At 26.2% G+C, this 15,870-nt stretch overlaps 2 protein-coding genes across 3 annotated transcripts; one reads left to right on the top strand and one right to left on the bottom strand.

Moving 5' to 3' along the window:
- The first annotated feature begins 1,857 nt into the window (after window positions 1–1,857).
- LOC122716525 (Golgi phosphoprotein 3 homolog sauron) lies at window positions 1,858–4,709 on the top strand. The gene is made up of 4 exons (XM_043939682.1): window positions 1,858–2,493; window positions 2,601–2,847; window positions 2,932–3,107; window positions 3,466–4,709. Exons 1-4 carry the CDS (start codon window positions 2,248–2,250, stop codon window positions 3,712–3,714), a joined length of 918 nt encoding a protein of 305 aa, XP_043795617.1. The 5' UTR covers window positions 1,858–2,247; the 3' UTR covers window positions 3,715–4,709.
- Window positions 4,710–7,515: 2,806 nt separating this feature from the next.
- On the bottom strand, window positions 7,516–9,847 carry LOC122716522 (damage-control phosphatase ARMT1-like). Of its 2 annotated transcripts, none has more exons than XM_043939679.1 (7): window positions 9,718–9,847; window positions 9,502–9,660; window positions 9,129–9,234; window positions 8,800–9,047; window positions 8,547–8,732; window positions 8,060–8,462; window positions 7,516–7,975 (listed from the first exon to the last, which is right to left on the bottom strand). In XM_043939679.1, the coding sequence occupies exons 2-7, from the start codon at window positions 9,588–9,590 to the stop codon at window positions 7,613–7,615; spliced, it is 1,395 nt and encodes a 464-aa protein (XP_043795614.1). In that variant the 5' UTR covers window positions 9,591–9,660; window positions 9,718–9,847; the 3' UTR covers window positions 7,516–7,612. The 2 variants fall into 2 exon arrangements, with proteins under 2 accessions (XP_043795614.1, XP_043795615.1); XM_043939680.1 differs by having other exon boundaries at window positions 9,502–9,620.
- Between the last annotated feature and the right edge of the window lie 6,023 nt (window positions 9,848–15,870).

The following is a 15,870-nucleotide window of genomic DNA, read 5'->3' as shown; positions in this document are numbered from 1 at the left end:
TTGATATTAAAATATCAAATTCAAATAGATATTAGTTCTTATTGATTACTAACTTTAACTTTTGTAAGTTTCTTCTTCTTTTTTTTTAAGTTTTATCTATATAATATTTGATATAAAATACTCTATATTAACTTTAACTTTTATAAATTTTTTTTTTTTAAGTTTTATCTTTATAATACTTGAATACTTATACAAATATAACACTTTATCACAGTCACAACAAATATTTTAATCCTCTTTATATCGTAGATAATCTTTAAAGTGCATTTTATTATAAGAATTTAGATATCTATCTGGCCCATTAACGACAATTACGATATCTATTGATTTGATTCTTTGAATTTATTATAAGACAATCGTCATGCATCGTCGAATGATATAAACCTATATCGTATACATGAGAACATGTATCATTTTATTGGTGCTTTTGAAAATGTGTGTACAGTTTAACTGTAAAACTTAATGTTTCGCTGTGAAACGACGAGGCAGAGCTCGCGGCTGGTCTGCAATTTTCGTTTCGCTCCATTGTTCACGAGCAATAAAAATTGATCGTTACCCATGTCCTGTATTACTGGTTTCATATGCAAGTTTACAAGACCAGAGGGTGATGAACATATTTTTTTTTTTTCTTTTATTCACTACATCTTTCCTTTTATCGAGAAATGTCAGCGATAATGCATGTTAAAATAAGTACCATGGTGCACGTGAAAACCCTCTAGTCTTTCAGCGTTAATGTTGTCCACGTTTTATTATCAAGAAGGAGTAGTATCAGCTACATCAGATGGGTTTAACATGTTTTTCGCCATATATCGTAGTTAAAAGAAATACACTGTTTGATAAAATGGTGATATACTACGATAGCTCAACTGGACTCTGTTAGAATTATCGTAAATGAAATTATGTGATGCTGGATTATAATTTATAATGATTATATGAAAAAAATTCTCATTCAAATGTTAGTAATTTGCATCACAATAATGCAAAAGTATATTATTTTTTCTAGCGAGAATAATTAAGAATAATTAAATATTAGAAATTGAAACTCAATCTGATAAATAGAATGATTTCTATTTTGATTATAAGTGGTTACAATACGCATCTTATATGAATTACGTTATTCCGTTATTTGACAAATGTTCGAGCAAATTCATTTTGTCATGTTCTTTATAGTGCATGGGACGGTTTATTGTGCGAAATTATTGTCAGAAGTGGAACTTTTCTGCATTGTATATCGTGTAATTGTATTCCTGTCTATTGTAACTATATATCCGTAAATATGTTTTTTCATTTGAGATAGACAATAGAAAAGATATTTTTTAATTTCATACTCTCTTAAAAATTTATATATTAAACTATTATTCATATATTTATTTGACTAATATTTCAATTAATTCACTAATTGATTAATAATTAACAATAATATTGATATATTTATTAATAAATATCTTATTTCTAAATCTATATTCATTAAATTTTAATTCAATTTGATGTCAATTCATAAACTCATTTGTAAAAATTTTTTAAATAATGCGATATTACATTTCATTTAAAAGATAATTTAAAAGAAAATATTTAATTTAAAAATTTGTTTGAATAAAAAGAATAAGAAAAATTCAAATAACAATTGAATTATTAAATCTAATTTAATCTAATTTGTTAAATTTTTTTACATGTGAAATAAATCAAAAACAAGTGTCACTCATTTTTGAAATTCGCTCAACTTTTATGTGAAACTTGGCGCGATGATCGCAAATAGAGTTACCGATCGAGTAAAGAGATTGATTCGTTTTCTAGATGGAGTGAACATTCTAAACAATTGTAATATATGGTGCGCGATTCGCGTCCTAGGTTTGATGAGTGGTGAGAGGGCCTCGATTGAACTGCGATAAGTTTCTTTCTAAAAACATTAGCGTCGAAGTAAATGTATTGTCGAAACAACGAACTACGTTCAGAACGATAGTGTTACGCACAACGTATACTTGACTTGTTCTTAATTGTATATAATACAAGAGTAATAAAAAAGGTTAATACTGATAGAACAAAATAACGACGTCTGTAAAGATTGGCCATCTTGGAAAGATATGTCATATTTGTTAAAACGTCAACAATATAGTGTATATTATTCAATACATGCCGCCAGCTTGCTTTAACTACGGTTGACTACACATTTAATCATCGGAAGTAAAGGCGACACGGTGGCGTATTTGACACGCGGACGTAATCGTAAAAGAAGCACAGCTTCATCAAATGATGAATCGTACTGACGGATTAGTACAACGACGACGTGTGGTTAATAGCAGTAGTGGCAGTGGTCTAGGACAGGATGGTTCAAACGATATTGGTAATGATAAACTATCTGGCCATGGAATGGATACGGACAGTAATACGCAAAAAGATCTTAATTCAAATCCCAAAATCGACGACGATTCTGATAAGGAAACAAGATTGACACTCATGGAAGAAGTTTTATTACTTGGCTTGAAAGACAAGGAGGTTTGTTGACATTACTATTTTTCAATCTTATATTTAATTTCTTTACTGTTACATCTATCAAAATATACGAATCAGTACCTGAAGTTTAAAATATATATTTTTGACAGGGTTACACATCATTTTGGAATGATTGCATAAGTTCTGGATTACGTGGTTGTATTTTGGCAGAACTTGGATTTCGTGGTCGAGTAGAATTAGAAAAAGCTGGTATGCGCAAAAAAGGACTATTGGTGAGAAAACTTCTTTTGAAAAACGATGCTCCCACAGGAGATGTTTTGTTAGATGAAGCTTTGAAACATTTAAAAGAAACTGATCCACCTGAAACTGTTCCTAGTTGGATTGAATATCTTAGTGGTTAGTTATATAGTTTAAAAATATATATATTTATTGATAATAAATTTTGTATATTATTTTTAATATTGTTTTTTTTTTATTTAGGAGAAACATGGAATCCACTTAAATTAAGATATCAATTAAAAAATGTTAGAGAAAGATTGGCCAAAAATCTTGTTGAAAAAGGAGTTTTAACAACTGAAAAACAGAATTTCTTACTCTTTGATATGACAACTCATCCTCTTACTGATAACCTTGCTAAAAGTCGACTTGTAAAAAAGGTAAAGTATTTACTAATTATTACTAATTTTCTTGGTACTATTTGTTTATATTTCTATAAAAATATATTATTGCCAAAATGAATATTAATATGTAATATATATTATCTGTATGTAATATAATATGTATTCATGTGTTTTTTAATATTTCCAAAATAAATAAATTCTTTAAATTCTGTTTAAACTTTATACGTATGTATAAATTTAAACTAATTTTTTAAAAAAATTATATTTTTTTTTTGTATTATATTATATAATATCAAAGAATATTAATTTCATATTATTAATACATTTTTTAAAATTATCTATTTTGCTAATAATATTATAACAATATTAAAAATATATTTTTTATATTTTTTAGATTCAAGAAGCTGTATTAAGTCGATGGGTCAATGATGCTGGTCGTATGGATAGGAGAACATTAGCTTTAGTAATTTTAGCTCATGCAGCTGATGTATTAGAAAATGCATTTGCACCACTCTCAGATGACGATTATGAAATAGCAATGCGAAGAGTACGAACATTATTGGACCTTGATTTTGAAGCAGAAGCTACTAAACCTAATGCTAATCCAGTTCTTTGGGCAGTATTTGCTGCATTCACTAAGTAACAGTCTTTTTACCAACTAAAAGTGTATAAAGCAAATACTGGATATTAGTATGAATACTTGGGACTATTAATTTTACAGAAATTTTTGTTGCAATCTGGAATGGTGTAGCTGCAATCATCTTTTATGATCATATAATTCAGACCAAATAACTTGAACCCTTGACTGTGTAAAACAGATTTAGAATATTAGTCATTTCCATTATTGTTATTTAATACATTTGATAGTTGAATTATGAATGTTCATACTTAAATATTATAAAAAAGGAAAAAATAACAAAATTTAAAGTGTGAATGAGTACTTTGCGTGTGGGGTAGTGCCATGACAGCTCAGGAAAGAAAGATTGCACCATGCTGAGTTTTGTCTCATATTTTCTATGTCTATTGTGGCTGCACATGGACTGCAAATATGTTTATAGATGCGATATTTATGTGGCTAATATTCACTGTCAGATTAAGTGCCACATTTTTAATAGTTATCTAAACTTTAAAGCGATGAAAGTAATTCTTTGCACCGTTCTGATAATGATGATCGAATTCTTACGAATTTTTTTATGTCAACAAAACTGGATTATTGTAGATTTACTTCCAAAATTTAATTTCTTTTTTAAACCAGTGTACATTTATAGCTTCACTAGGTGGCAGTAAAGTACTCAGATGTCAAAAATAGTTAGTTTATGAACGTCACTTCTATCTCGTTTAAATCTTTCTCGATGTATTATTACAATCTATGATTAAATGTAACGCGGGAACAGTTCGAGATAGCAAATGGAACGTCGAAGTTTATATTTTTAATTAATACGCGACATGTTCGTATGTTTTCGATGAATTTTGTTACTTATCGTATATATGTTGCGATTATTAAAATTATACGATATAATATGTAAGTAGTAAAAATATAAAGTGGCGATTATCTGTTATAATTAATAATTAGTAAATCACTTTACGAGATCAATAAGGCAAACGTGATTAAAGTGACATGGAATTTTTCAAGAATAATTGTCGTTACTCTTTTATTAAAATGGAAAAATGTAAGTAAATATCAATAATATATATGCTATCATCTTTTACAAATTTATAAGTGTGTATATGGTCAAAAAGTGTTTAATTTTTCTTTGAAAGTGTTCGTACATTCAAATTAAATAATTTTTTTAACGAACACATTTAGATATTAAATATTTTGTAAAAAGTTTTGTGTTGTATATATGTATATGTATATACATACATACATATATATATATATATATAAAAGGAAATATCGAAATATTTCATTCTTAAATAAATTTTTTATTATATATGTTTTAAAATAATAAAATTGTAAATTTACGTGCCTTTATTTAATAATTGGTCTTAAATTTTTAATAATGTTATTATTTTATTATTTTGTTTATTACAAACATTAAGTATTCATAATATTTCTAAGTAATTAACAATGACGTTTTTGAATATTTAATTCACAAATTATGTTTGTGAAAATATATATACTGACCTTTATAATAGAAGGTATATTGTTATTTTCAACAATATTTATGCTGATCATATTGATTTGAATAAGTTTTATATTATTATCTTTTATTTAAATGTATCTTTCATTTACTGTGAATTTTATATATATATTAAATACATGTAAGGATCAATTTTAGAGTTTATATTAAAGAAGATTAAATAATATTAAATATATTATCTTTCTAATTTTATATCTTTGATATAAAATTAATTAAAATTTTTTATTAATTTTAAAATTGTAGAATTAAAATTTAATTATTATTTTAATAAATTTTATGCATGGATTTACTAATTTTAAATTAGTATTCTATATAATTTTTATTTGATTGATATTTCTTGGAAATGCTAAAATATTTATTCAATTGAATTCTTATATTCAATTATCTAAAGATATTTCAATTAATGTATTATTTATAATTTTGAAAGAATTGTTATATAATATATAATATATAAAATTATTTTATGTTTAAAATAATATGTATTATAGAATAGTAAATTTATTTTTGTCTATATATACATATATAAATATACATATATATATATATATATATATATATATATATATATATATACATTTTGAAAATAATAAATAAGAGGTAAAAAATAGATATTCTAAAATCTCTTAATAACGCTGCCTTAGTATTATGAAATTATAAACATAGATTTTTTTTCTATGTTATTGCAATATTGGAATATTATATATTATATCACAAATATTATAAAAATTTACTGAAAGAAATAAAAAATATAAACTATTGTTAAATTCCTTGTAATATGACAAATAGTTAATAAATATCATAATTTTATACTTGCATATTATTAAATAATTTGCTTAACAAAATAATTTAATATATCATCAATTAATATATAATTATAATTTAATATAATATATAACAAAATAATAAATATTATCTTAAAAAATGCTTGGGCAAGTAAATTTCATAAATATTAAGCATTTATTATGAAATTATTATGAAAATTAAGGAATGAATACTTTCGTAAATGCAGATTTATTTAATTCTTAAATATATATAGGATTTATACAAGCAAAAATTAAAATATTTATTCTTTAATTACTAAAATTACTAAAAGCTCTACTGCCACTTGGTAGAATTTCTAAAAGTTTTTTTAAATTTAGAGTATAATGCTATATATACATATATTATTCATTAAATGTTTAAAATCAAATATTTTTTAATTCTATTTTTATTTTGAATTTAAATTCTTTTGAAAAATAAAAAGATAAATTAAATAAAAAGATTAAATTCTTTTGAAAAATAAAAAGATAAATTAAAATTTTAATTTCAAATTTCTTCATTTTGAAATCAATTGATATTTTGGTCAAATTAGTTAATAATGATATGATTATATATATATAATATGGATAGATTAACATCTTATAAATATTATTTTTGTAGAAATAATTATTCTTTGTTTTTTTATATATAAATATATTTATATTATGAGTAATATATCTTTCCAAACATATTTATATATCACATGATTATAAATTATATACATTTAGAATTCAAATATTTTATTCACATTATATATATTATATTCAGAAAAGTTTTGAAGTAACTTAAAATTTGCAAATAATGTATATTTTATTTTATAGTTTTTTTTCATATTTATTTATATGATAATTATTATATATAATTTTAATGAAAATATGTATTAATATAAATTTATTATAATATAAATTGATATACCAATCTATCAAATTACCAAAACATGTATTTTATTATATTAAATGATCAGCATTAATTGTATATATATTATTATTAAAATTAATACATGTAAAATAATGAAGTAATGATTTATTATTAAAATATTTATAAAAATGAAGGACACAAATGAGATGGAAAAGGCAGGAAAAAGTAAAAAAAATATAATAGTAGATACATGAAATTTTATTTCATTATATTATGTTGTATATCTGTATGTATTTATGCAATATTGTATTTATAATATAAATTATTACAATTATCTTTGGAAAAATTATTTAATATAATAAATATTGACTATAAAATGTATAATATAGTACAAATATATACATAAAGATTGAAAAATTGAAAACGAATATTTTTGAAATATAATTTTGGAATAGATTTTAATAATTTTTCATATAAAATATTTCGAATCATATATTATAGAATTTAAATAAAAATATTTTATATATTCATCAAATTTGAATATATAATAATTAAATATTTGTAATTATGAATTAAATTATAGTACAAATATAATATAGTTAATTATATACATTGAATATACAATAATTAATATACAACAGAACTGAATATTATACATTTAATATGAAATATAATATAATATAAAAATATATAATATACAAATTGCTTATAATTCAATATTTTAGGATTTATATTAGGATTTTAACATGTTTCGTTCATTGGACATTGGCAACTTCCAGCTGTAGTAATTTGAATAAGTCCATATTTTCCACTCCACATCCAATATTCATCTTCTTTAAATATTTTTTCCGCTACACCAGGTAGTAAGCCAACACAAACATCAGATTTTACTGTTCTTATAGCTAAGATAGGTGTTGGTTCAAATCCTCTTAATGCTTTTTTAAATGTTGTTGTATATTCCCAATTAATATCATCTACTAATTTTCTATAATTTAAGTCACCTTTAAATATTACTAATTTAGCTTCTGACAATTTTGCATGTAATTTTGGATCATGTTCTTTCATTCCTAAAAGATCATAAGGACCTGTCCAATACGGTTCAATCTGAAAAGTTAACATAATATAATTTTGTACTTGAAGTTACAAAAAAAAAAAAGAATTAAATGAAACTTATTTATTGAAAATTACCTCAATTGTCCATATATTATTGTTCAAATAGGTTTCTATCAAATTAGCAAATTTTTTTAAACATTCATTTGTTGCATTTTTCATATATTCTATAGTCCAGTGAATATCATTTATTGTTGCATCACTAATATACCACGGATAAAGTTTTGGGTACAATCTTACTTTATCAGCAAATTTGATTACAATTAAGAATGCAGCTAAACAAAAATCAGTAAAAAGTTCATATCCTGCATTGTCAAGTATTATATCTACAATATTTATATCATTTTTCTCTGGTTTTCTTAATAAATTCCAAATAAATTCTGAATTATTTACAAGAATATCTTCATCTAATAATTTTAATATTTGTATAGGATGAGTAGCATGACCAATATCTGCTCCCGCACTTAAAGATAGATCACATCTGTAAGGAATATATTTTAATAAATTTTATGTTAATATCATATAAAAAATAAAAATTAGAAAATATAATGAAAATAAAACATACTGGTTACCCCAAAGATCAAATTTAATAAATTTCATAAATTCTTCTTTAGTTTCCATTATTGATAGATTTTTTTCATTATGTATAACATCTATAACGTAACTACAAAGTATTTCTATGCTAGTCAAGGAATTTGTAAATGCATTTTGTTTTGATTGTTCAAAAGGATCATAAGTTTTTATGTATTTCCTAAAATTAAAAAATAACTCATATTTGTGTTGTATATTGTTAGTTATATAATTATTTCCAATCTTACATGAGAACAAGTTCTTGTGCAAGAATCCGATACATGTAGCATTCACAATACAGCCAAAGAGTATTAAACCATAATGGTGTTTCTCCTTCTATTTCAGTTCTCTTTATTAAATATTTATTCCATTCTTCTGCATCATTATTTGATTTATTAGATGCCAATCGCATAGGTTTTAAAGTTTTATTTGTTGCTATTTCATTTTTTAATTTACTAATAAATCCTATCATTTGTTTAATTTCTTCTTTAGCATTCTAAATAATGTAAGATATCTATATATTAAATATAAAATTAATAGAATATATTAAACATATAAAATATAAATGTTATTTTACTTCTCCATATTTTTCAATAATATTTTCCTTGTTACGACTGAAAGTATCAATTATTTTGGTTAAAATTACTGGTAATCTGTCTTTAAGTGTTACATAAGCAAAACTCCTATAAAAAAATGTAAAAGTTAGTAAACAATTATACATAAATTTTATAATATATTTATATTAATTATATTAAATATATTAATAATATATTAAAATTACAGTGATTTAAATATTCATGATACTTTTTCTTGATTATATTTCATAGCAAATTATATATACTAAAAATATATTTTATATATATATTTATATAAAGAGAATAAGATATATTTAATTTTTATATGTATGTATAATTTATTCCTAGGTTAAATAAAAAACGAATTTTATTTACCGTTTATAAATGCCTGCTAAACGTACTCCAAAAGGTGTTACAATATCTCGTAAATCCCGAATTTCTACCGAATTTGATCTTTGATTCATGATCTCACTATTCGAATTTAGCTATTATTGCTAGAATAGATCAAAATCAAATATAGATACAGTGTGAACTCTGAAATGTTAAAAATATTTCATATTACTTTGCGACTTCATTTATATTATTATATACCTTGTGTTTTAATATTTTTTTAATTCTTATTTGTATTACTTTATTTTCGAAATATTTTACAGAAACTAAATTACAATTAGGAGAAAATGAATATAGCATTATTATATGATAGTAAGCACGTGCATTGCGCATGCGTTTAATATGTCTGTCACTACACTTGGGCTGTATGACGTTTTTGTATATTGATATACATATATACTTTTGATAACACGAGTAATATAATTTATTACATGATTATTATATGATTTGTAATAGTTACGACATTATTTGATATCTCAGATAATAAAAATACATATATTTATTTTAAATGAATAAAAAATTAAATTTTAATATTTAATCATTTTAATTAGATAGAATATGTTGTTAGAAATTAAAAATTTTCAGTTAAAAATATTTCAGTTTTTATTTCTCTTGTTTTCAAAAATTATTATTGATATAATTAAATTGATGCTATTATAATTTAAATCACAAATGTAAAATAAAATAAAAAATAAAATAAATTAAGCTTATAATAAAGAAAATATTGAAATAGAAGAAATTGATATATAATCAAATCAGATATATAATCTTTCAGAATATAGATATAATGTTTCTAATATATAATAATCTAATATTTATAGTATTTTCAAAATCTTTATTATAATTTTCTATATTTTTACTTTTCAAATAAATAATTCTATTTCCAAGACTTTAAATTTCAAATAGAGTTACTCTCTATCTTCATTGTTCTTTTACATTCTTTCTTGTAATATACAAATCTGCATTTTAAACTGTTTCATAACGACTTATGAAGTTACATTAGCGTCAGTTGCTATCTCAGTCAAGATTCAGTATCAGGTCGAAATTGATATCAAAAAAGATGGGAGACAAAGAAGCTCAAAATTATTTCGCCTTGTTACGACCGGTTTGGTTTTTGTCTGCCCCTAGAAAACAACAAACTAGAGCGATAATTCAGCTACAGATGCTTGAGACTTTATGAAATTTAATATTAAGAGTTAGAGTAACTATGTTTGTTTTTCAATTGAGTTGTTTTTAATTAATTTATAACATTACAGGAACATTACAGGAAAGTATTATTAATATAAAATTATTTATAGAATTATACCTATAATTATATAATTTTTTATCATTTAAGATTGAAATTTCTTTTATTTTTTTTTACAAAATCACGTAAATTTAAAAAAATAAAAATTTCTTTTTTGAAAAGTATTTTTATTCCTAAAATATACTTCAAAATTAAATTATCGTTAAAATTGCTTTCAATTATAGAATTTTTTATTTTTTATAGAAAGAATTAAATTATCAAATTATAAAAATTCGAAATTTTTTACATTTTTTTTTTTTTTTTCGTAAGAAGACATAATTTTTAAAACTAATTTTTCTCTTTTGAAATCTTTTTATTTTTTTTTAATTTTTATCACAAAAAATATATTCCACCAAATATACTGCGAAATCTCGTCGATGGTGATAACCACCGGCTCATGTTGGAATAATCGATGGGCCGCATAGTAACAGTAATTTGCAAGATAACATCGCGGTCTCGCGTTGTATTCCTTCCTTGAATGAAATCCACGTTGGCGATACCCCGATCCCTATACCCGGTCCTCCTTCCACATTTGGGTTCTGGAAGCAATGTTGCTAATTACTACATACCATTGAATGCGGCATAACCCGCGACCCATGAATTCCACTAGCCTAGCCGGCTAGTGTACAGTCACGAGAGTCAGTTTTCGCCCGTGTAACTCGTGGAAATTGCGGTTTCCTATGAGCAGAGAACAAACTGATAATATCCTCTTGAACGATGCCGGTCGCTCTGTCTTGCATTCTCCGACATTTTCCAGTTAAAATCCGTGTTCAAGTATGTGCGAACCTAAATTCGTCCGATTCCAACACGGGGCAAATTTTGTTGCCTCGCGCGATATTCCCCTGAATCGACTTTCGTTTCGTTCCAGGCGTTGCACGCCTCGATCGTGGCTTATTGAATTCCGTGATTTTGCGTGTTATGAGATTATATGATTAAACTGAATAAATTATCTGATTATTAAATGATCATCACGAGAAAAGAAATATGAGTTGAAGACGAAAATTTTATCAGATTTATTATAGAATGAAATTGATCGCAAGAATATAAATTTATGATAATCGAGTTTGTTGTAATTTTGTCGATGATAAATTCACGTCAATGATCCTCGGTAGAACAACGCCAAGAATAATTGTTTAATTTCTAATCAATGAAGGATGAAAAAAATTAAGTGCGAAAAAAACTTATCTCTATAATGTACATATCAATTTGGTATTCATATTAATTCAGGTAATAACTAAAAGTTCGCGGCCAGATTCTGAATGATCCTTCCCGGGCGAAGAATCAGCACGAGCTGTCGACCAGACAATATGGAATTAATTATAATTAACTGCCATTCACAAAAGTTCCGCGAGCAATTGTGCAGTCTCACCACAGCGTTATAACGAACTTGCAGCTCTCCTATCATTTACATTCTCTTCTACTTGGTCCGAATCTCCGCCTAATTCGTAACGCTGCCTCGTGAAATGTCAAAGAACTTGTTTAAATTAATTAGTATGTTATTCGAGCGAGATATAATTTCGAGGATCCTACTTTTCCTCCACCAAGTGATCCAATTTCACAAATGATTCGATTATTTAAGATCTGAGCAAGCGCTTAAAACATATTTTCAAAGTTTTCAAAGTCTCGCGAAGGAAGGATCAATAGTAGCGTTTATTATTCTATTATTTATTATTATTATTACTTTATTTTTGTGTATTTTTTGATTCGATGTTATTTACAAAGATTTGAAACGAGTTGACAATAAGTTCAGAGAAATTCATATCAGAAATTTTGCAATTTCGACATACAACACATTTGATATATATTGCAATATCTGAGAGTGCAATACTTCAAGAAGTTCAACTATTGAAGCTTCGAATGCATTTGGTTCGCAGTAAGAATTGATTCGAAGTTGTTTCAGAGATATCCTAGAAAGGGTGAGAGTAGATGCAGAATGAGAACGTCTATGCTTTTTGCGATTGGTCGAATTTTGCATGTATTCTATACAAAGTTGCTGTATTGACTAAGTAGATGTATAGTGCAGGGATGTTGCTCACGTTCTTGGGAAACTAGTCTGCAATCCTATGGTACCTCTTTGAAATCTGATGTTCTTGTGGTTTCACGATACCTTAATTGTTATCGTACATATAGGAAATCCTGCTTCGAATTTTAATTATTTAAAGATTTTTGCCTTTTACGAATAATTGAATAAAAAGAAGAATTAATAAATTAAAATAGATTTGATATCGAACACATGTATTCAAATTATTTTTAATCATTTTAAAATCATGGAATATATTTTTGGAAAGCTTTGGTGTTTTGTTATTTGCTATATTTTTATAGATGATAACAAATTGCATCGAATTAAAAAATTACATAGATTATATCATTCTTATGTTTCAATTATCTTTCACGTAACAATTAAATAATTTATTTAATTCGAAAATTTATAAAAAGTATGTCAATGTATAAATTTTAAATATGTTTTCCTCGATAATGAGAAGAGACATCAAGTCATTTGCTTTACGTAAAATCGCAAATTATTTCGACAAACTACGACAAACTAATAGAACTGTATTTGTATTTCGCGAACGCTATACACTTATAAAATTTAGACTCAGGGTTGCTTAACACAGCACGTAACCACGAAATATGAAGGACTTCGCTAACTGACCACCAGTCCGCGTTTCTAACACGATTATCCTTGACGTTTTCCGTTGTTCATTTCCGAAATTACTGCCAGCCATCTGGTTCACGTATTTATGATGTTCCGCCGGTGACATTAGCTGTGATGTTCTACTACATTAATCAGCCTCACGCGGGAAAGAAATAGTCGAAAGAAGGAAATTTAACAGCTGGTAACGAAGAAGAGAGCGATACTTCTTTTATTTACTTCGTTATTTTTTGATCTCTCCTCTCGTTGCAACCGAGTTCTCCGTTTTTCGTTGAAATGAAAAAAGTTGATTAAAACTTGATTACCTCGTATAATAATTGCGTATGCAGCGCGATGATGAACAATTTTTTCGCGTAACATCCTTTATTTGTTCGCGTTATTGAAATATCCAGTGTGTTACTAGTAGATCATCCTTATAAAATATTTTATAAATGTTAGCTTTTTTCTTTCATTGTACACATTCTTCAAGCGGAGAATGAATTCTTTGTTAAATTTGTAGAGAAGAACTTTTCATTAAATTTTGCACAACGGAGATTTTAATATTTATATATCGGAATGAGAATGCAATAATACGAGGCGTAATATGAAAAGCTTTTCAAAGGAACGGATAATAAAGAAATTCAACTTTCACGGAATATTTTTATCATGTTTCGATAAGTAGCACGTTGAAATTGTTAACGATGACCGGGCCCCTACCTTTGCCCTCCTAGCTTTTTCCTTGCCAACTTTTTCTTCAAAACTCTCAATCTTCTACAATCAGAAAACTTTAGAATATCGTGAGATTGAAACAACTTAGGAACCGTAGGAAGAAACGTAAACGGTATTCAGGCTGAAAGAATCCGCGTTAACTTTTTTTTCTTCCTATTTAAACGAGAAAAAATTACTTCAAACAATGTGTTCGAACATTAATTATTTACCATCTTTTACATAATATAATAGAAATATATCTAGCAATTTTAACTAATTTTAATTAATTGATTTACTCAGAAATTTTTTCATCAAACAAAGATCCAATGCGTTTAATTATTTTAATAGATTTTAATACAAATGAAACTTTGATATCTAGTATAAGAAAAAACTAGAAATTTCGTTATCAAAATCCGCTCAGAGAATCATTTAAGTCTTTTTTTGTTTCATCCTGATATCACAATCGGTTGGCGAGATACAAAGGATCAGAGTCGATAGAGTTTAAGACGGTGCAAAAATTATGGTTCCGCGACTTGATGACCCATATATACTTTTCCAGGAAATACGTACGTTCTCCCAGGAATAGTAAAAACTGTTTACTCACGTTTACCACTGACCTGTCTCACTTGTCCGGAGCTTGGGATTGGTCAGTGACGAGGAGCGAGTGAAAGGTCCGAGTAAGCGACAAGAACGGAAATAGAAAATGATCGAAAATTATCCTTTCCTTTAGACGACGATATCTCGGGAACCGGAAGTCGTATCGGAATAAATGAAAAATCGTTTTAAAGGCAAAGGATCAGCGCTTCTAATGATTTTTCACTTATCGACAGGAAATTACTATCTTCGAAGTTATAACGGTTTAAAGTTTTCGTAATTTTAATAAGGTTCGAAATCGATCGATTGCAAATGGAATCGCATAAAAATGAAAGTATCTTGTATATACGTTTTTTAGTATCTCATTCTCAGATTCGTTTGAACCTTCTCTAAGGAAAAGAAGAACCTCTTGCAGCGGTCTAGGTTGTTTTCAAGCGTTATACAATCATTCCCGTGCTATTTCAGGAAAGGATTATGCGAATTTCCCCTCCCTCCCCTCCCCCTCCCCTCCGATCTCGGAATTCCCAAACGCGGGAGGGATCGACTTTAGCTATTCTCCGAACGACTCCTTCTCCCGTCGATTCTTTAGAAGTTCGACGTTTGTCTCGCCCCTCGTTCCTTTTTCTTTCGACTCTCTGTCCGTACCTTTTTTCCGTTCTCCCCTTCGAGACGTCCAGACGAACTCTTGAAATTTCCGGAGTTTCCCAAACGGGGAAGAGCAGGTTCCGCACTCCTAATTCCGCCGAATTAAACTCGTCTTTCGATGCCGAATTCGTTCTAATTGCGATTGCGGTTCACTACGAATAACGCGAAAACCAACTCTGACGTATGGTGTTTTTAGAACGTCAAATGTTGGAAGTTTTTAAGATTTGAATGGTTTTAGGAGAATTAATTTTTATACGTTGATAAGTATATATTTTTCTTCGAAAAATTAAAAAATGTTTATTGCAGTGTATTTGTTGAGAAAGATAACAATGTTGGATGTAAGATGTATTTTTTTTTTTTTGGGAAGATTTAGAATATCGAATGATTTAGTACTTTTTGAGAAAATTAAATTACGATAGCGTTATTATTAAATATATTTACAATAAAAAATAAAATATACAGAAATAACTTTCTTTCTAATAAAATTTTT

Source organism: Apis laboriosa, unplaced genomic scaffold, assembly GCF_014066325.1.
Source record: "Apis laboriosa isolate Shangri-la unplaced genomic scaffold, ASM1406632v1 scaffold474_cov157, whole genome shotgun sequence".
NCBI lineage: Eukaryota > Metazoa > Arthropoda > Insecta > Hymenoptera > Apidae > Apis > Apis laboriosa.
The sequence above is the reverse complement of the archived record's forward strand: the minus strand, read 5'-3'. Positions and strand labels throughout refer to the sequence as shown.

What these genes read in the sequence shown, in the direction of transcription:
- LOC122716525 (XM_043939682.1), top strand. Translation starts at nt 2,248, where the DNA reads ATGATGAATCGTACTGACGGATTAGTACAACGACGACGTGTGGTTAAT. An exon ending in TTGGCTTGAAAGACAAGGAG is followed by an intron (nt 2,494 to 2,600) that starts GTTTGTTGACAT and finishes TATTTTTGACAG; the next exon opens with GGTTACACATCATTTTGGAA. An exon ending in AAAGTCGACTTGTAAAAAAG is followed by an intron (nt 3,108 to 3,465) that starts GTAAAGTATTTA and finishes TATATTTTTTAG; the next exon opens with ATTCAAGAAGCTGTATTAAG.
- LOC122716522 (XM_043939679.1), bottom strand. Translation starts at nt 9,590, where the DNA reads ATGAATCAAAGATCAAATTCGGTAGAAATTCGGGATTTACGAGATATT. An exon ending in TTAGCAGGCATTTATAAACG is followed by an intron (nt 9,235 to 9,501) that starts GTAAATAAAATT and finishes ATTTTTTTATAG; the next exon opens with GAGTTTTGCTTATGTAACAC. An exon ending in TTTGATCTTTGGGGTAACCA is followed by an intron (nt 8,463 to 8,546) that starts GTATGTTTTATT and finishes TATTCCTTACAG; the next exon opens with ATGTGATCTATCTTTAAGTG.